This window comes from Eubalaena glacialis, chromosome 3, assembly GCF_028564815.1.
Source record: "Eubalaena glacialis isolate mEubGla1 chromosome 3, mEubGla1.1.hap2.+ XY, whole genome shotgun sequence".
Taxonomy (NCBI): Eukaryota; Metazoa; Chordata; class Mammalia; order Artiodactyla; family Balaenidae; genus Eubalaena; species Eubalaena glacialis.
Genome location: NC_083718.1, coordinates 98965687 through 98987356, shown reverse-complemented (window position 1 = coordinate 98987356; position 21670 = coordinate 98965687). Strand labels below are relative to the sequence as shown.

The following is a 21670-nucleotide window of genomic DNA, read 5'->3' as shown; positions in this document are numbered from 1 at the left end:
TTAGGAAATTAAGTAAATCGAAAATTTTCAAAGCATAAATTTGTAATCACATAGAGAATTCCTATAATGTTAATGGATAAAGCAGGATACAAAATTCTAAATGTGACAAAATTGGTTTTTTTTCAATATGCACAGAAAATTATCAGTAGTATGTGTGGATGGTGGGCTGATTTTTCTTCTTTATTTTTCTATATTTTCTACAAAGAATATGTTTATATAACGAGTATGTTTTACTTCTATAGCATAAAAAAAGGTATTTCAGAAATATTTTTTTTAACTTTACAGAGTCTCTGATTTCTTAATCAAATATCTTTTATGATGATGCCACAAACACAATAGAGTTGTGACTCTTTTTAATGAATCTCTGGATCTTACTCCTGAAAACATTCTACAGAAAACGTTGTTTTGTAAATGTTCTTTATAAAAATAAACATTTAAAAAACTATACTTTGTCTTTTCATGATTACAAAGGTCTATCTATACTGTACCTATTATTAATACTTAACATTTCTTGGAATGAGCTACAAACCTCACAGTGCTAATGAAATCATACCTCAGGAAAAGCATATCATCTGAAAATAGGCCATTTATGACTCCACTTTCCTTCTCAAGGGCCAACATACTAATGTGAAGCTTCTTTGAATTCAAGAAGTCTAAAATTAGCTTAATGATTTCAACCTCTTTTACATTCACTGTTTCTTCAGCCGTCATGTTGATAACCTAAATATTAAACAAAACAAAAACAAAAATTAGTTCTATTATTTCTAACCATTATTAACTATCTGGAAACTACACATAACAAGTTTCTTGGAAATATTTAATACAGTTATTCTAAGTGAAACTAATGTAATATTTGTCAAAACCAAGTCATTCTTTAAGGTTTGATATAGGAATGGCTATGATTTTAAGTCCTTATCTTTGAGAGATACACACTGGAATTACAGATTGATATGAAGTTTCTGATTTGCTTCAAAATAATACAAGAAGAAGCATGTGGGAGGAAGTAAAGACAAAACAATAATCACGACCATTAAAGTAGGATAATGAGTAAATGGAGGTTCATTATATTTGCTATGGTCTAAATGTTGGTGTCCTCCCAAAATTCCTACGTTGAAATCCTAACCCCTAAAGTGATGGTATTAGGAGGTGGGGGCTTTGGGAGGTGATTAGGTAATGAGGGCAGAGCCCTCATGATTGGGATTAGTGCCCGTACAAAAGAGACCACAGGGACTTCCCTAGCAGTCCAGTGGTTAAGACGCTGTGCTTCCACTGCAGGGGGCACAGGTTCGATCCCTGGGTCGGGGAACTAAGATCCCACATTCCGCGCGGCTTGGCCAAATAAAGAAAATTTTTTTAATAATAATCATACGCTGCGATCTATTGAAAGTCAGCCCTCGACACAAGGGTTTGTCGCTCCCGCCGCCGCCGCAGTGGCGGCGGCGGGGCCCAGGGGTGCTCGGCGTCCGTTTCTTCCTTCCTCCCTCCCTCGCTCTCCGGACTCCCCCACACAGCACCCCGCGGGCGGCGTCCTCGGCCCACCCTCGACGGCTGCCCACCATCCGCGCGATGGGAGCGGCGGCGGGTCTCGGCGCGCATGTTCCCGGACCGCCCGTCCCGGTCGGTCGGGGGAGGTGCCAGCCCCGCCGGAGGAAAAAGGGGGCGAGAGGGAATGGGGCGCCCCTCGCGGCGCCCCCCGGCCTCGGCGCGCCGCGCCTCCTCCCCACCCCGCCGTGGGCCTCGCCCACGGGCTGGGACGGGGAAAAGGGGAGGCGGGTGCGGACCGAGAGGCGGGGGACGTCGCAGGACGGCCCCTTGGGCCCCTTTCCCGGGTGGCCGTGGGGGCTGGAGCGGCGGCGGCGGCGGCACGCGCGTGCCGCCGAACGCGGCCGCGGCCGGGTCCTTCGCCACCCTCGGCGCGGGGGGTGGGCCGGGGTTACCGACCGCTCGCGGCCCTTGCGCTCTTACTAAAAAAAAAAAAAAGAAAGAAAGAAAATAATATAATCATAAAAAATAAAAGAGACCCCAGAAAGCTAGTTCAACCCTGTCTGTGAGGATAAAATGTGAACTCAGCAGTCTGCAACCGGGAAGAGGGCTCTCACCAGAACGGAACTATGCTAGCACCCTTATCTCAGACTTCCAGCATCTATTGCAGAACTGTGAGCAATACATTTCTGCTATAAATAAACCACCTAGTCTATGGTATTGTTATAGCACCCCAAATGAACTAAGACAATATTATTTTCTCTACTCCTACATATGTTTAAAATTTGCCATAATAAAGAATATTTTAAAAAGTCACTAATAACCAAACCATGTTTAGCTATGCCCTATACACTCATTCAATAAGCACTTATTGTCTTTTCTCTGTGATAGACACTGTCCCATAGTCAGGACACACTGGCTCTGTCCTTAAGAAACTTACAGAGTGTAGCAGCAACACGTAAAATGTTGTACCCTATACTTTGGAAACAAACAAAACAAGGTTGGTTAAAATGTGCAACTTTAAGTCATATTGGTACTACCAACCTAAACATCAGTGATATTTCAGCTCTCTCAAATCCCTTCTCTCACCTGTAAGTCTGCAGTGATACAATTGAGCACACAGGTTAATTCATCAAGAATTAGAACTAGGAGGAATTCTGAAGATCATTAGATCAACATTCTCATTTTAAAGATGAGGCCACACAAGTTAAATGGCCTAAGTTGTTGCAGTTTTCAAATGTTCACGCTCAGAGCAGTACAAATGACTACCAAGCTAAGCGGACTAGCTGCAAACAAACCTCATCAGATGAAACAGACTGTAAGCGTATCTTTCTCACAGGACCAATTATCTTCTCACAGGACCTATCTTTAACCAAATTCACAGAAACATAAACATATGCATGTATGCACATGGGTTTATTTTTTGTCTACTATTTTGACAATATATTTCTTCATAATGAGAAGTACAAACATCTAGCAGACTAGAATGTTCATCAGATGAATACATTTTCTCTCTTAGGTGGAAGTGATAGAGTAAACAAGGGGCAGAGCATGGAAAAATAATTATGATTCAAATATTTAATGACATCAGACTAAGCTAATCTCATACATCCATCTCCATAATAAGGACATGCCTACCTCAGGAAACAGACAACTCACAAATCTCTCTCCCCCAACAGGCCAGCCACCCAATTCCTCATGCTTTGGGTTTCCCTTTGCTATCTTCTGAGCTGACCACCCTTCTGTTCATAGACTTTGTCCAAAAGACTTTGTACAATAAAATTAATGATATTTCCATTCCATTCAATAAATTCTGATCATATTTCAGAACTGTGTCTCTGAGATTAGCAATTCGAGCATTCCCCAAATCTTCAGATAATTCTTACTAGAAAAGAATGGCTTTTGCTAATTTAACTCTCAGAAAAAATAATTGTAAACTCCCCTCGAATCTTAGAGGGCTCTTCACCTAAATCACCATATACCAATCACAACTTAATACAGAACTGAGACTATAACTTTCTAATGTTCAATACATCCAATGATATTAAACATTTTATAGGCCTCAAATTATTCAACATTCAGTCTAATACTAAGTAACTCTGGAGTTACTACGAATCTATGGCAATAGTCCCACAAGTTTCATGCTGCCATCATTTCTGATCAATAAAGCCTAAGAGAAAAATAAGTAGTATATTCTTACAGATACATATTTTACACTGACTTTATATCTAGATTTTGAATAGATACAAAAAATGTATCTTAATTACCCTAGAATTATTCAGGGTTTTAAAAAATTCATTTAAGAAGATAAGTTTTAATTCTATACTGTAGAATTCCCAGTAGAAAAGTATGATATTTTAATCACCCAACCCAGAATTTTAACTCTTATCAACTTTACTGTTGCTGGATACAACATAAAACATAGACACATAACATAATGACTATATCTTAGAATTATTCTTTTCTAACCCACCCTGTGTTACTGAAACATTTGTAGAGGCTCCCAAAATCCTAGCTATGTAATTTAGAAATTAGATATGTATATATTTTTAAACATAACATAAAAGCATGATTCATGAACATTCTTTAATCTCCTTAAACTATTAATCACTACAAAGCTAGAATGTTTTGCTAATTCAGAAGAGTAGAATTCAATAATAAATGCCTCTTCCCCTCCCCTCAGGGGGACTACAAATCAGTAAGATTTAACTAGCTTAGGAACCACTAAAATTATTTTTTAATGAGATGTACAGTATATAATAAGTGTTCATAAATTAACACTTATTAACTTAAGAAGCAAAAAAATCAATGAAGAAATGTCTCTAAAAAAGTACAGAGTAGATGCTTTTGTTTGCAACTGTTCTAAAAGCTATTCAAGGGAATTCCCTGGCAGTCCAGTGGTTAGGACACTGTGCTTTCACTGCCGAAGGCATGGGTTCGATCCCTGGTCAGGGAACTAAGATCCCACAAGCCACGTGATGCAGCCAAAAAAAAAAAAAAAAAGCCATTCAAAAGGATAAAGCTCTGGCCCTTTAATCTGACTATTTAGCCAAAATCAGCCTTGATAACATCTTAGGTAGACCTGCCAGCCCATGGTACATGTGAACAATTACTCATCAGGCACAATTTATATAGGACAAACAATAAAGTGTATTCCACTGAAAACAGAAAACAAAATGGGGGAGGAGGAATCAGAGTGTTTCAGTATTTCCATATGAAATGATAGATTTACTGTAGAAAAAAAAATCACAGAAACATGAACGCTATGAATTTTCCTTTAAGAAATAAATGTTTACTTATATTCAATATCTGGACTAAGTGAGGTAAGGAAACAAGAGTTTTCTTTAAAAATAAATATATCTGGAAACCAGCTGGAAAGTGGTTAGTATTTTAGTACTAATATACAATTAACACCTACAGAAACTAAATTCCAGATGGCGTCTCTATATGGACTCCTGCTGATTACTATCTTAGTGAATCAAGATTAGAAGAATGTATTAGAGGGCAAGAAATAAAATTATTTTTAGAATCTAAGATTAAAGGTAAAATGTTAACAGATAAGAAAAAAAAGAATGGTAATAGAAATATATTGACTTCTATGTATATTTCCATACATAGATACGGAAAAAGTTTCATGAAAAATATATCAGTGGTAGCTTTCTAGCCAAATATAAATAGATATTTAAATGTTCCTTTGCAATGAGGTTCTTCTTCTACTTACTTATAATACAGATTAGAAAGGAAGAAAAATGCACAAGGCTAAGAATGATTCAGAAGCATAAGGCTGAGAACGATTCAGAAGCATAAGATTAAGGGAATTAAGGCACAGCCACTAAATATTTTATAGTCAAGAAAAAAGTGCATAAAAAGGCTCCATTAATCCCCATCTCTATCCTAAACAATAAACACCACTTTCTTTAACCTTCCAAGAATTACAGAGTGCCTAACGCTGAACAATAGTACTTTACCATTCCAGTTTACAGGCAAAAATGCAGATAAGGAAATGAAGCACTATGAAGCTTTTTCATAAAATATCAAACTGCAACATAAGACTATGGTACTTTTTCCTTAAAAAAAGAAAAAAAAAAGAGTGAGAAAAAACTTGCTAGCTATCTCTTTAATAAAATAGCATTCCAAAAATTTATGTTGCTGCCAGATCATTTAATTGTAAATGTCTGGCCCTTCAGGAATATAAATGTGACATTGCAAGTCACAATTTCTATGGGCCTCAATTTCTTCATACATAAAATAAGAGGGTTAGTTTGGCTAATTTCTATGATTTCCCTTCAACTTTTATAATTTGTTTTAACTCACATTTCAGTAACAGGAAGCATATATTCTTAGGGGGAAATAGCAAGTCTGGAATAATCAGAAGTCTCTGATCCTTAGGTCAGTTTAATAAGAAGAAAGAAAATAGATTTGTTTTAGATCATTTAAGTAAACAAACAAAAGAAAAGCCCTTCTAACTGCAAGGCTCTGTCACATCTGCTAATCAGCTAACATGGATGCAGTGTGTGTCCCTTCTTACTGCTGACAGCTGTTCTCTATTCATCAATTATTTTAATTTACCTTCTGGAACTGTGAATGATTTTTGGTGTGAAGAACAAATTATGTTTAAAGCAGGTGCAGCTTTATATAGCTATAGAAAGAAAAGAATCAATTAACATAAACAATATGTTGTGTATATACATAAAATATCTCTGGAAAAAGACACAAGAAATTGATAAAAATGGTTGTCTCCAAGAGGGAAAACTGGATAATAAAGAATAGAAATGGAAGACTTTTCACTATATACCCTTTTGTACCTTGTCAATTTTGTACCATGTACAATTATTACCTATTCAAAAAAATTGAAATACTATACATGAAACATAAGTAATGAATTTCCAATTGCAAAAAACTGGAAAGAACTAGAAATATAATGAATATAATGTATTCATTATGTATATAATGAAGCAATAACATTTCAGAGTGATTTGTATTTCTTTTATAACCTGAGACCTCTTCTCAGATCGGATTCAAATATTATTTCAATCTTTCTTTATGAGATTAAAGTATTTGAATTATTTGCATATTCGAACCCACAAGTATTTTAAAAACATATTTAATTACTAAAGTACTAAAAATGTACAAGACAGGCAGACACAGGCTGTGTAATTGAGTCACATAAAAACCAGAAAAGGTGGACTTCCCTGGTGGCGCAGTGGTTAAGAATCCACCTGCCAATGCAGGGGAAACAAACAGGTTCGAGCCCTGGTCCGGGAAGATCCCACATGCCGCGGAGCAACTAAGCCCATGCGCCACAACTACAGAGCCGGCGGGCCTAGAGCCTGCGCTCCACAACGAGAGAAGCCACCACAATGATAAGCCTGTGCACCACAACGAAGAGTAGCCCCCGCTCGCGGCAAATAGACAAAGCCCGTGCGCAGCAACAAAGACCCAAAACAGCCAAAAATAAAAATAAATAAATAAATTTATTTTTTAAAAAAACAGAAAAATGTAAAAATTGCTAAATTTGGCACTAAAAATGTAAAATGTAAATCTTCCATTTAACAGAAGTTGCCATAAAGTTAAAAGACAAGGGTCAAACAAGGACCAAATACAATACATATAAACAGCTAAGTGATTACCACCTAGAACATAAAGATAGCATCTTCAAATCAGTATCTCCCCCAAAATTCCAGTTGAACAATAAGCAAAAAATCCAGACAATTCACAGAACTACAAATAACCAAAGAATTTATGAGAAGATGTTCAACTTCACTAGTAATATTAAAGATGCCATTTATGGAAAAATTAAAAAGACCTGATAATATATAGTGTTGGCAAGAGTGTAAATGCCCCTTCATATGCTGTGTTAAGAATATAAATTGGGACAGACTTTTTTTTTTTTTTTGCCTGAGTTGGGTCTTTGTTGCTGCACACAGGCTTTCTCTAGATGCGGCGAGCGGGGGCTACTCTTCATTGTGGTGCGCAGGCTTCTCATCGCGGTGGCTTCTCTTATTGCAGAGCACAGGCTCTAGGCACACAGACTTCAGTAGTTGCAGCACGTGGGCTCAGCAGTTGGGGCATGCAGGCTCAGCAGTTATGGCTCGCAGGCTCTAGAGCACAGGCTCAGTAGTTGTGGCACACGGGCTTAGTTGCTTGGCAGCATGTGGGATCTCCCCAGACCAGGGATTAAACCCATGTCCCCTGCACTGGCAGGCAGATTCTTAACCACTGTGCCAACAGCGAAGTCCTGGGACAGACTTTTTGAAAGAGAATTTGACAGCATGAAATTTTCATCTATGAAAATTTTAAATGCATATACTCTTTGACTCACCGATTCCAATTCTATTTCTAGGAACCTATTCTGCAAAAATACTTGGAAATATATACAAAGATACATATACAAAGATGTTCCTTAAGATTTGCTCGTAATAGACAAAAACTAGAAATAAACTGAGCTCTCATCAATAGGAGAATTGTTAAATTATGGTAAATTCATACCATAGAATACTAATGCAGTGATGTAGATCTACTGTACCTTAGCAATAAAAAGGCACATCACAGAACAATACAGCTATCAATAAATATTTGCTGAATGGATGAATATAAATAGGCCTATTTATCTTTTTTAAAAGGGAGGGCATAATATCTCTGTGTCTAAATAAATGACAAAGAGAGGACTGGAGGGATACATATCAAACTGTTCAGAGTGGTTACCTCTGAAGAGAGGAATGAGATTGGATAGAGGGCAGGAAACTAGGAAGGGAAAGGGGTTGAAGGGAGTTTTTTTACTCGTTATCATCTGTATTACCTGAATGGTTTACAACCAATATATATTCATGCATTACTTGTACATTTATACATACATTTCTTATATAAATAGAATTTTTAATTTTACACAGAAAAAAATGTGAAAATGAAAAAAAATTATAGAATTACATCTCAAAAGTTCTCTTCTATATCAAGGTACCAGGTAGAATAGAATCCCAAAGATAGGATTAACTGCTACATTTACAATGCAAAAACTATTGGGTACAAAAACTATTCTAGGATCTTTACGTATATTGTTTAATTGATCTTTATAACAATCTTACAAGATTGGCAATTTCATCCCCATTTTACAGATGAAGATACTAAGCTTTGTAAGGTTAAGAAATTAGCCTAGTATTTATATTAAGGCTGAACATCTCACTAGCAGCTGAATACTTCTTTCAGAAGTGTGTCAGGACATAAATCCTGATATCAACATCCCTGTCAACACCATCCAGGAAATCTCTTAAAAGTACCTGAGGGAACCTATTTAATTGTGTAACAAAACAAAGGGGCAAAGAGGAGGAAAAAATATATATATTTAGATTAACTTTTAGATCAATTTTTCATTAGTTCCTTAAACATCTGGGCTGTCTTATCTTGATAGACAGGCAAGAAATTGCCTCCTCCTCCCCAATTCATATCCTAAGCTTTGTAACAATGAAAATTAGAATTTCTGACTGTGAAAGAGTAAAAGAAATAACAGACATAGAGGAGAGGCAAAGAGAGACAGAGAGATAGAAATAGGAAGGGACAGAAGGAAGGAAGGAAGGAAGAAAATACAGTAGACAAAGGTTAAAACCCTAGAACAAGATTGGAACCATAAGTTGACCAGATTCTAAAGCTCTTCCTACTGTATCACACTGATTCCCAAGAAAGGGAAGGGCATCAATACTTTACAAAAACAAGGAAAAACATAAAATGGATAGAGTCATCTAAATATGCTAAAATGAAAAACCTTCATTGTACTGAAATAATATATAAAAATTATTCCAACAGAGGTCCATAGTTCTATGATTCTTCATATTATTTTTCTATTAAACAATGTTAATAGGGTGGGTAAACAAGCTAGAAGTCTACATTAATAACAATCTAACCAGACTTTTAAACATACCCTTTTAGCTAGAGAGACAAAATTATTAGCTCAACAGTGTCAGAAACTAAAATGAAATTAAAGATTATTTTTTATTTTAAAAGATCTCTCCAGGTCCAACAAAATATACTTCCTAACCCTACTTGATAAACCACACTTAATTTTTTTTTTTAAGATAAAGGATGTTCTTTTATTTATTTATTTATTTATTTATTTATTAGCTGCATTGGGTCTTCGTTGTTGCGCGTGGTCTTTCTCTAGTTGCGGCGAGTGGGGGCTACTCTTTGTTGTGGTGCGCGGGTTTCTCATTGCGGTGGCTTCTCTGGTTGCGGAGCACGGGCTCTAGGCATGCGGGCTTCAGGAGTTGTGGCTCGCGGGCTCTAGACTGCAGGCTCAGTAGTTGTGGTGCACAGGCCCAGTTGCTCCATGGCATGTGGGATCTTCCCTGACCAGGGCTCGAACTCTTGTCCCCTGCATTGGCAGGTGGATTCTTAACCACTGTGCCACCAGGGAAGTCCCAAAGGAGTTTTAAATAGTTTATTCCTTAAATTATCACAGCAGCTTATGGTAAACATTCAAATGTTTATTAAGAAAAATTTCAACCTATAAAAACACATGTAAATAAGAAATGTAGAATTGTTTTAAGATTAATATTTGTACCAAAAATTTTAATTTTAGACTCTAATCACAAATTAATGCTACATCAACTAAGATCAAAGTAAATATTCATATAAATTCATATAGTATTCTTTATTTATTTGCTTATTTGTGTGTTTTTACCTTATCTGTGGTAAAAGGTATGCTTTATCTAAGAACACAATTTAACCTTTCATTATATGATGAAATCTCTAGTATAGTTTTCTGTCACACCTAAAGCCAAGGTACCAAAACAGTGCTTTGTAAAATAGATTAAAATTATCCTTTATGTTCTTTTTTTACTCCCACACTTTTTTGTTTTCAACGAGAAAAGTAGAACTTAAGATATTTGAGTATGCTTCAAAACTGAACTACATAAAAAATGGTTTGTCGGTAAGTATAGGACTATATTTATTATATAGCGGTACATTCAGAAACATAAGAAAATGTACTGAACCAAGAGTCACAAAAACTTGAAAACGTACTAAAAATAACACAAATTATACAAGTATTAACTATAGAAAGAAGTACAACAGAGTACATACTATATAATTACGCATTAAAGTTTTCCATCCTTAGCTTTTCTACTTCCTTAGCATTTATAAACTTATCATAGAATTGAGTTGGAAGGTACCTCTGTCCACTCTCTAATTTAGTACAGAATATCTGAACACTTAACTCTGAGAGATGGTCTGCCAACCTCTACATAAATGCCTCCAATAACAGAAAATTTCTATACCCCCCAAGGCACCTATGGAAGACAGTCTCTAAGGCGGTCACCAATAAGACTACTAGTGTTTTTACATCCTTTTGTAGTCCCTGGCCCTTGAGTGTGGACTGGATTTACTGACTCACTTGTACCCAAGTGCAGAGTGGAAGTGCTGGGATGTCATTTCCAAGATTTATAAAGAGATGGTAGCATCCATCCTGAGGGCAGGCATGTGCCCTCTCTCAGACTGCTCACTCTGGGGGAAGCCAGCTGCCATGTCATGAGGCAACCTTGTGGAAAGGTCCAAGTAACAAAGAACTGAGGGAAGCCTTCAGTCAACAGCCTATGAAGAGTGGAAGCCCTCAGTCCAACAAGGAACAGAGGTCCAGGTCACTGAGCTTGGAAGGAGATCATCCCCAAGTCGAGTTTTCAGGTGAGACCACAGCCCCTGTAAAAAACTTGACTGCAACCTCAAGAGAGACCTAAAATCAGAGGCTCCCAGCTGGGATGTTGGGACCCTCAGAAACAGTGAGATAAATATTTGCTATTTTAAGCCACTTAGTTTTGGGGTAATTTGTTACACAGCAATAGATAATACAGAATTCCTTTAATTTTTTCTCAAGTATAAAAAGGCATTTTGTTTTGTTTTCCAATATTGAATTAAAATCTACTTTCATCTAGGTATGTCTTTGGGTCAGCATAATAAAAATCTGTTACGTTAAAAACTTTTATACATTTGAATCTGACAATCATCAGGTCTGTTTCCCTACTTCCTTCAACCATTCTTCACATACCTTCCAGATCCCCTACAATTCTAGTCATTCTCCTCTGAACATTTGTTAATCTCTCTCTTTAAAGCATCTGAAATAGAACACAATACTCCAGGTATGGTCTGGTCAACAACTGTACACAGTGAAATTAACAATTCCCATTATGTGGGTACTATACAGTGAACACACCTAGACACCTAAAGTTGCTTTACATCATCTAGTTGTGAGATACTGTTTTTTGCACTTCCCAGAATTTCATTCCAAAAGCTTTTCCTAAAGTTGGAAAGAAGACCAACCCAATTCTATTTCCAAGCTCTCAAAATAATGTAAACAACAAAAAAGCAAAATTTACAAAAATTTGCAAACAATATATACAGTAAGGTGTTAATATCCAAAATATGCAAAGAATTCATACATCTCAACATCAAAAAACAAACAACCTGATTCCTGATTAAAAAATGGGCAGAGAATCTGAACAGACATTTTTCCAAAGACATACAGATGGCCAACAGGCACATGAAAAGATGTTCAACATCACTAATCATCAGGGAAATACAAATCAAAACCACAATGAGATATTACCTCACACATGTCAGAATGGCTATTATTGAAAAAGACAACAAATAACAAATGCTGGTGAGGATGTGGAGAACACGGAACCCTCGTGGACTGTAGGTGAGAATGTAAATTGGTGCAGCCACTATGGAAAACAGTACAGAGATTCCTCAAAAAATTAAAAATAGAACTACCATAGGACCCAGTAATTCCACTCCTGGATATTTATCTGAAGAAAACGAAGACATTAATCAGAAAAGATATACGCACCCCTATGTTCACTGCAGCATTATTTACAAAAGCCAAGATATGGAAGCAACCTAAGTGCCCATCAGTAGATGAACTGAGAAAGAAGATGTGCTCTGTGTGTGTGTGTGTGTGTGTGTATATATATATATATTTTTTTATACACACACACACACATATATATATGCACAATGGAATATTACTCAGCCATAAAAAAGAATGAAGTCTTGTCATGGATGGACCTACAGGATATTATGCTAAGTGAAATAAGTCAGACAGAGAGAGGTAAATACTGTATGATTTCACTTATATGTGGAATCTAAAAAACAGAAACAGTTATACATAGAGAACAAACAGGTGGTTGCCAGAGGGGAAGGGTGTTGGGGGAGAAAAGAAATAGGTAAGGGAAATTAAGAGGTAAATTTCCAGTTCTGAAATAAATGAGTCATGGGTATAAAATGTATAGTGTGGGGAATATAGTCAATAACTATGTAGTATCTTTGTAGTGTGACATATTGTAACTAGACTTATCATGGTGATCATTTTGAAATGTATAGAAATATCAAATCACTATGTTATATAACAGGAACTAACACAGTCTTCAATAATTATACTTCAATTATACTTCAAAAACAAACAAACAAACTCATAGAAAAAAGAGACCAGATTTGTGGTTACCAGAGGTAAGGAGCAGGGGAAGGGAGAACTGGATGAAGGCTGTCAAAAGGTACAAACTTCCAGTTATAAGATAAACAAGTACTAGGAATGTAATGCACTACATGATAAAAATAATTAACACTGCTGTATATTATACAGGAAAGTTGTTGAGAGTAAATCCTAAGAGTTCTCATCACAAGGGAAAATATTTTTTTCTATTTTTTAAATTTTGTATCTATATGAGATGATGGATGTTTACTAAACTTGTTGTGATAATTATTTCATAATGTATGTAAGTCAAATTATTATGCTGTACACCTTAAACTTATCCAGTGCTATATGTCAATGGTATCTCAATAAAACTGGAAGAAAATAGATAAATAAATAAACAGGAAAAAAAGTTAAACCAAAATGGACATTAAGGCACCAATTTTAGCTGAGTTCTATAAAGCTTTCTCAAAGATTTTATGTAAGTTCCATTTTCTTTTTCAATAGATCAACAAAAGTCACAAAACATGGCACTTAATCATAGAAACTCATTCGTTTCACAGAATTCATTATTTAAATCAAATATATCAACTATAGATAGTATAAAAATTTTATGTCCTTTTTCATGTAGTACTGTTTCTCTATAAAATAGAGTGTTGACTTGTGAAATGAGATCAACCTCCTAGTAGAGTGGCAAGCATGTGATTGGTGCAATATAAATTTATCCCCTTTAGAACTCATAAGGTAAGGGCATTGTCCTTAGGGTTGCTAATAACATGCTATGGAAGAGCTACTGTGCTACAGATAAAGTATAAAAATTTACTCTGGAAGAAGTTTACCTTGTTTTTTAAAAAAATTTTAGGTGTAATTTTGAAACACTGGGAATCCTGATTAGATCAATTATGTTAAAGATGCCACATGGAGAGACTCCTACTTGTGGTAACACGTTTGAACTAAGTATTCATTTAAAAATACTTGTGTCTATTATGTGCTGGCACGATGCTGCATCCCTGGGATACAATGATTGAGTTACTATGGTGAACAAGAAGATAAAACACAAAACAAGGGCTTCTAAGGGAGGGTGTGGTGTTTTGTAAGGTATCTTTTTACACAAACAAAAACAAACTCAAAATAAAAAGGAAGAAAAATCAGCTGAAATAGGTAAGCTTTGGCTATTCAATGTAATGGTCTCAAAATTAAATGGCAAAAAAAAAAAGTATTCTCAGACATGGGTCAGCACTGGATTTATAACCTGAAGACCTGGATTAAAGTCTTTTGTATAAAAATAATATACATAAAATATAAACTAAAGAGTATCATAAAAAATTACAAATAAAATGCCATGGAAGTTCTGAGCTATCTTGCTAAGAATGGGTCTGAAGGATTGTTAATATCCTAACATGCAGAGATGGGAAGGGAAAAGGTACCAACATTTATTGTGCATCCACTATGTCAGATCCTGTGCTAAATACTCCCATCCATCACCTATATAACACTCGCAACTCTCCAGTTTCATTTTACAGATGATTACACTAATACTCTGAGACGTTAGTTACTTGTCTAAGGTCACACTGCAAAAAGTGCAGAAGCAAGAATGGGATGACCGGGTCTAAAATCCTGTGACCTTTCCACTATAACATTCTAACATATACAGGGGTGAAAACAAAGAGAGGATAGTTAGGATTCAAGTAATCTTGAGGCTAATGTCAAAGTTTTAGAAAACGGAATTCAACTTATTTCCTGTCCTATGTAGTGATTTGTCATTTATTAGCTGAGTAAGTCTAAGGCAATGCTTCTTAAACTTTTCTCCATAAGGACAGAAGAAACTGAACCCATCCCCACAGAGCCCATAAGCATAAAATTTCTTTGAAGTCTTTGAATTTTACCTAGAAATTAGTGTGAATATTACATTCTCCATATATCTTCTGTTTAATATAAAAACACTATTTTTTATCCAACTCTTCAAGTGAAATTGATGACAACTCCATTAGTGTGTGCCATGTTCTGTGACAACAGATTTATCTCTTGGCACATTGCAGCTTATCGCTAATACTCCTATTTGAAAAGCAAAGGCCAGGGGGGATAAAGTAAGCTATTTCTTGTTTATTCAAGAACCAATGATGCACACTGAGGATTATTTAACACCAAATGAAACTCAAGTAAGAGTTATTGGCCATAGCCTTATTTTCTAAAATATGAGAACACCCTACTGAAAGCAGGAAAGCAATCCTGACCCACATATAGGGAGGAAACACCCTTTTCTCCATGTCACCACAGTAACAAAGAACCTCTGCCAAGGAGTAAAGACGCATCTTAATAGTTTCCATGAGCCCTTTTAAGGCCACTGTAAGAAATAAGGTCCTGGACCTAGAAATGCTAAATAGATCATGCAGAAAATTTTAATTAGCCATGTCAATGCGCCATTCTGTTAAAAGGTAATCAACAGATGCCTTAAATTTTTTTCCAAAGTGCTTTCAAATACTTTATTTTGTTCAACTTCAGAGCTCATTCCCAGACTAATACAATAGCAAGTACTATCATCTGGAAATTAAGTCAATAGTAGGGTAAGTAGCTCTTCCAAGACTGCAATCAGTAGCAAAGGGAAACTTAAATCCTAGAAATCTGATTTCCAGCTTACTGAGCTACTGAGGAAAACTGCATCTTTTCATACTTATTTTGCAGCATATATCAAAGCATATCACACACTATTTAGTAAGTAACTAACTGATAAACTCGATTTCACAAACAGAAAAAGAGGCTGAACACAATTATGTAACTAGGAACATAAGATAGTACCCCTGCTCTCTTATGATACATTCCTAGTACTGGCTTTAAAAAAAAAAAAGAAAAGAAAAAGACAAGAATTAGGAACTAGGAGGGTGGGAAGAAAACAGGTTAAAATTCCTTCACAAAAAAATTACATATCCATAATGGCATCAAATTCAAGTGTTTGTGTGTGTGTGTTTTCCCCTAACAATATACTGTTATGGCTTAATTGGTTGGTCACTAAAATTTTTCTTTCCTGTGTGGAAGCAATCTACCCACTGAAACCTAAGATAAAACTGTTCATTACATTTTCCTCCTAAACGAGACCAAAGAATATGTCATATAAAGGAAAATGGGCTCTTAGGCGTTTCTCCTTTCTAGTAAAATTTCAAGGCAACACGTGCCAACACTAGAGACAAAAAAAATTCTACTTGGATTTACTATGAAGTAAAGGTTTATAGCATATTAAAGCCTACATGTTAATCTCTGTGCCATTAACTTCTTGAAGCATTCTAAGAAGTCCGCAGCAAAGGGAGGGAAATAAGTGTTAGGATCACAACCTATGAATGTGGGTGGAACAAAGACTTCTCCCTTCATTATGCAGAGAGAACCAAGTTGCCAAAAATGCTCTGCTCAGATACCATGCGTGGTTACTGACAGCACCTCTGGGTACAGAAAAGAAAAAAATCAAATGCTGGTCAAAGGCCGCCCCTGCCTGCCCCCGCCCCTTTCGCTCAAGGCCTCGCCCCAGAGCTGCAGCCCCAATCTCTTTCTCCCCAACATAAGAAAGCGGCTTAACCCTAAGAGTTCTACAAGCTCCCGTTCCCGTGTCTCCTACGCAGACGCCCCCGGGACACCGGTCCAACCCGAGTTCCAAATCTAGTCGCTGCCCCCCTCCCCGACCCCGCCCAGACCCCCAAAGCCCTGCTGCCACTGACCACTGACGTCAGAAAGGCCAAACCCGGCCCCCGCGGGGCTGCCCCAGCCCCGCAGCACTCTCCCCTCCTCCCGGCCAAGGCGTGCCCAGAAAGGGACGCGAGCGCGTCCCTCGGCTGTCGCTCGGGCTCGGCAGAGGGGCGAGGAAGGAAGAATCAGTGCAGTCAGCCGCCCTCCCGCCCCGCAGCAGCAGCGAGGTGGGCACCAACCCTGCGCTGGCTTACTGCTCAGGGGCGGGCGGTGCCAGGGCGAGGGCCGTCGCTCGGCCCCCGGAGCCGGGTTGGCAGCGAGAGAAAGGTGTGGTTCAGGAGCGGCGGCTTCCCGTCGGGGCCTGGCCCCCATCCGTCGGCGCCGGGGCCTCACCCACGACCCCAGTCGCCACCCAGTCAGCACCCAAGCCTACCCAAGACCCTTCTCCGGGGCCGCGAACGCCGCCCTTGGGGGTCGCCACGGTCGCAGGCCTGTCAAGTGGTGACAGGCGGTGACGGGTGACCATGGCAACCCGAGGTGTGCAGCGCGGCCCGACCCCGCCTCCGCCTCCCGAAGTCGCTCACCTGAGGGCTCCGGGACGAGCCCGGAGAAACCGTGGAGGAGAAAGCGGCGCGGAGGCCGGAGGACGGGGCCCCCAAGCAGCTGGCTCTGGGCTGGAAAGGGAGTGTGAGGGCGGCGGTCTGGGCTCGGCGTCAGTCCTGCCTCCAGCCGCCCGCGCGTCAATCCATCAGCTCTTCAGTCTGTCCTTCCTCCCGTCTCCCCCTCCCGGACCGGCGACCGTCCGCTCAGCCTCTTACACACTGCGGTTGTCAAGCGGCGCTGCAGCCGAGCACCAGCCCCGAGCCGCAGCCAATCGCCGCGCTCCCCCGAGGCGCCTCAGGACCCCGCCGAGTGGGGCGGCCAGGCAGGTGCCTGAGTCGAAGGGAAAGTCGGCTGGGCGGGCGCCAGCCCGGGGCACGGTGGGGACTGGTCTGCTGGACCGGCTCCCCGCTAGGGCTCCAAGGACCAGCTGGACTCGAAGGAAAAGCCGGCGCGGCGACTGCGTGAGAGACAAGCAGCCGGCACGCAGACCCTTTGGTGGCTGGTGACCCGGCGTCCCGAAATAGGGCGGAGGGGGTTGTCTCCTCCGAATCGAGAGTCGTCTGCGCGTTAGAAGTGACTCTTAAGACTCCTCCCTGTTGATCTATTAATAAGGGATAACGAAATAAATTTCGCCGCCTTCTCCTCTCTCTGCTTTTCCAGGTCCCACTTCCTTCCTGAAGACTCCAACAGTTTAATTCCCCCTTCTTGATGCTTGAAGTATTTTTGTTATTTAACACTGAACACATTCACTGTTTTCCATCACCCGTTTTGGTTGTAAGCCCCATGACAGCAAACCTCACTAGTTCCCACCCTATCGGTGCAGCAGCATTCCACAAATATACCTGATGCTCAACCGAGCTGAATTAAGCATTCAGGGGTAAAACCATGTAGAGCTAACGAAAGAATACAGGACACAAACCTGTAAGAACTTGGTCCTCACAAAGGCTAAAAGCCAACAGTAAGCGGGGCCTCCCAAAGTGAGGGAAATGTGGCAAAAGAGACTGGTAATAAACATCAGAAACATTTCTGGAAAGGAAGAATTTGACCCAATTCAAGATAAAAGAAGCTATAGCTTGAGGAAAAGGTTCTAAGAAAAATATTTACAAATTGATGGAAAACAATTTAAGCACAGACGCTTAACTGCAAAACTTCAATTGCCTAGCCCTGATTAACTCCTGGAAGAAAGTCTTCATTAAGAATGCTCTCAGTGATAAGTGACAGAAAAATAAATGTAAACACAAGTTAATGTTACCCAGGGTCTTGATGTTAAAAACAACAGCAACAACAACAAAAACTTTACAGAACGTATAAAATGAAAAAGTGGGCAAATATATCTTGGGAATAAATAGTCTGTTGATTATTTTACCACTATAGTTTACCTGACAACTCGCTTCTCAATCTTGATTCTCAAATAATAGCAGTTACAAGAACCAGCATCACTTAAATCTTAAACTAAATCTAGAAACAGTTACTAATCAGAAACAATCTGAAAAACATTTGACCACCTAATAGGGGCAGAGTGCTATAAAAAGGAAGAACATGACCTTCTGGCACTAGATTGGTTTTGGTGTTCACTAACTACAAAACAAAATGCTTTGCCTATATTCTCATTTAAGCCTCACAATCTCCCTTAAAGTGCCTGTTAATTATTACCATTTTAGAGATTAAGGGAAATAAATCACCCAAGGTCAAACAGCTGATAGGTAGCAGAACCAAGATTCTAACCATTCTGAATCTTAAAACCTTCTTTATCTACTCCACCTCACTGTGTAAAAACTGGAAAATTTAGCTTGAAGAAAATGGACTTTATTCTGACAAGGCAGAGGGAATAAGAGGTCTTATTCATGTTTATATCCCTCATGCCCTAGGGCATAGTGTTATTTGCATCTAAGTTTTCAGTAAATAGTAATCAGAATTATTGGAAGCAGATGCACAACCATTATATTTCCAGAAAAGGGGGATGGGAGGAGGAAAAGAACCAGGCACTGAAATACAAGACATCTGGTACATCTTATCACTTGTACACTGATAAATGCATTGACTATGTATTTGCTTCCTAATGTAACATCAAGTTTTACACTACAAACTTAATAGCTGTTAGCCTAAGATATCACCTTTCCTTCTACACTCAGCCACACTGGTTAAGATTAGATCTTCTTGTCTTTCACTCTAGTTGCTGCAAAGCAGCGAATTGTTCAAAAAGGACAAGGCTTTGTTTGATGAAGGGCTGTCCTCACATCCTGAGGTACTGCCTCAATCACTCACCAAATATTTAGAGTGCCTCCTCTGGATCAGTAACTAGGCTAGGTATCATTTGAAAATGCAGGTTCTAACTTGACGGAATGATTCATGGTGCCTCGTGACTCAAATAAGCCTATAGGCTAAGGTGGACCCCTTTTAATCTGATTCTCAAATCTCACTTCCAAAAGGGAGAATAAATGTTTTTGGTGTTTCCCCAAAAGTAGAAAGGAAGCTGAGTACAAACCTAAGTAAGGAAATCTTGCCTCAAGTTGTTCAGGGGAAGATCAGTGGGTATAAGGGAATTTGTTTTAAAAGCTCCACTCTCATTAGAATGCATACTCAGAAATATACACACCAAAGAGCTGTGGGCTTCAGAGCCAGCAGTGCTCTAGCTCTGGGAAAACAAAGTACCACCACGGCTGCTTCTCCTTCAAACAGGTTCAAGGATTATGAAGGTAGAATACTGGGTCTACCAGAGCTCCTCTCCACACCCCTAAATAAAAGCTTAAATTCTATGTGGATGGTTGAACCTAGTAAAGAAACATACCTTCTTGTTTCAACATAAAAAAGTATGCTTTTATTTATATTAAGTAAATATCTGGATGTTATATTGAAAACAAAAATAAATAAAATAAAATACTTGTTTTGGAAAGAAATACTCAACCTATTTAACTTAAGTCATTGAAATAGTTCAACAATTTTTAAAAACTAGAAACTATGTGTTAGGAAATGTTAATAATATGTTGGTAAGGGGGAAATCTCCCCCCTATCCTTCTTTGAGTTTTTGTTGGCTGGTCTAATGATTAAATTGACACCAGACAGATTAACAGGAGAAAAAAATTAATTTAATTACCTATGTGTGGGAGTCCATAAGAATATGAGGCCCTAAACCAAGTTAGGCAATTGAGGCTTACATGCCATCTAAGAAAAGGAGAAGGGGTTAGGGATTTGGGACTCCAAAGGGGAGGAAAACACTTTACAGGAAGATGGGGAAATGTTTGGCAAACAAATGTTTGCTGGGCTATGCAGAGACAATGGGACACAAAGAAGACACTTGTCTCCAGGCCCTGAAGAGTTCCCCCTACCACTCTTAGCCCATATTCTGTGTAGGTATCTCCCACGATGGTGCTCTTCCTGGACCAGGCCCTTTATCTAAATTCTTTTAGGCAGTTAAGGGGGAGGTAAAAAGAAAGACTTCCTGAGTCTTTTGTTTCTTAAAAATAATCAGCATAAAATAATGCTCATGCCAAAGAGAAACATTTTAGGGAGGCAAATTTTGCTCCCCTACCGTCCCACCTTTAAAACTTCCCCCAAGAAATTTCATAGTCCAGAAGCTGAGTTGGAAGATTGTTTTATCTCACTGAACCAGTCTCTTAGTCCTGACAATAGATTAGTTCAGTTAGACTCATTTTAAGAGGAGGTGATTCAGGTGGGCTCCCCAAAATAGGGCTGTGGTGCAAGCAAACAGGCATTTAATGAGGCATTTCTATGGGGACAAAATAAAACAATGGTTAATGACTGGAGCAGACACATAATCCCAGTTCCTGGGATCTGAAGGCAGCCAGTGGAGATTTCTAGACATCCAGCTTAAAGCATATTCAGATGGAATAGGGCAGGCAGTGACAATTTGACAGATTTTCCTGGTTTGTCACTTGAATGTCTTTGGTGATGTCATCAGGTATACCAGTAAACTTTCTGAGTGGTCCACATAGCAAGAGGCACAAAAAAGATTGTCTAAAACATGAGCAACTGTGGTGATTTCTCTGAAGTTTGTATCAAGTTTTCTAGTTTTAGTTTGCAGGGCTTCAGGAGAAAAGGCAATTCTCAATAATTCCAAATCAAAAGGATGGGAAAAAGCAGACATTAGTTCAGAGAGTTGTAGTTAGATATGAGGAAACTAGAAGAATTGAGGATCTAGTCCAGTTTATAGGTAGAAAACAAACCTCAAAGACAATGGACAGTATTAGAAGCTAATATCCACAGTGTATTACTGAAACATAAATTTTCTCTCTAAAATCATGTTTTTATAAGTTTATTTATTTTGGCTGTGTTGGGTCTTCGTTGCTGTGCGAGGGCTTTCTCTAGTTGCGGCGAGCGGGGGCTACTCTTCACTGCGGTGCACGAGCTTCTCAATGCGGTGGCTTCTCTTGTTATGGAGCATGGGCTCTAGGCGCGCACGCTTCAGTAGTTGTGGCACGCGGGCTCAGTAGCTGTGGCTCG

The 21670-nt window shown here is 38.8% G+C and overlaps 1 protein-coding gene across 3 annotated transcripts in view; it reads right to left on the bottom strand.

Annotated features, from left to right (window-relative positions):
- Positions 1 to 17458, bottom strand: part of WDR47 (WD repeat domain 47) — a 51401-nt gene extending 33943 nt beyond the window's left edge. For 2 of the 3 annotated variants that reach the window (XM_061186230.1, XM_061186232.1), the window contains exons 1-2: positions 17191 to 17458; positions 554 to 720 (exon numbers count right to left, since the gene is read on the bottom strand). In XM_061186230.1, coding sequence (XP_061042213.1) covers positions 554 to 711 — 158 coding nt within the window. In that variant the 5' untranslated portion in view covers positions 712 to 720; positions 17191 to 17458. Of the gene's footprint in view, positions 1 to 553; positions 721 to 17190 lie in introns of those variants that run through there. The other variant, XM_061186231.1, reaches the window with a different exon arrangement.
- Positions 17459 to 21670: the final 4212 nt, after the last annotated feature.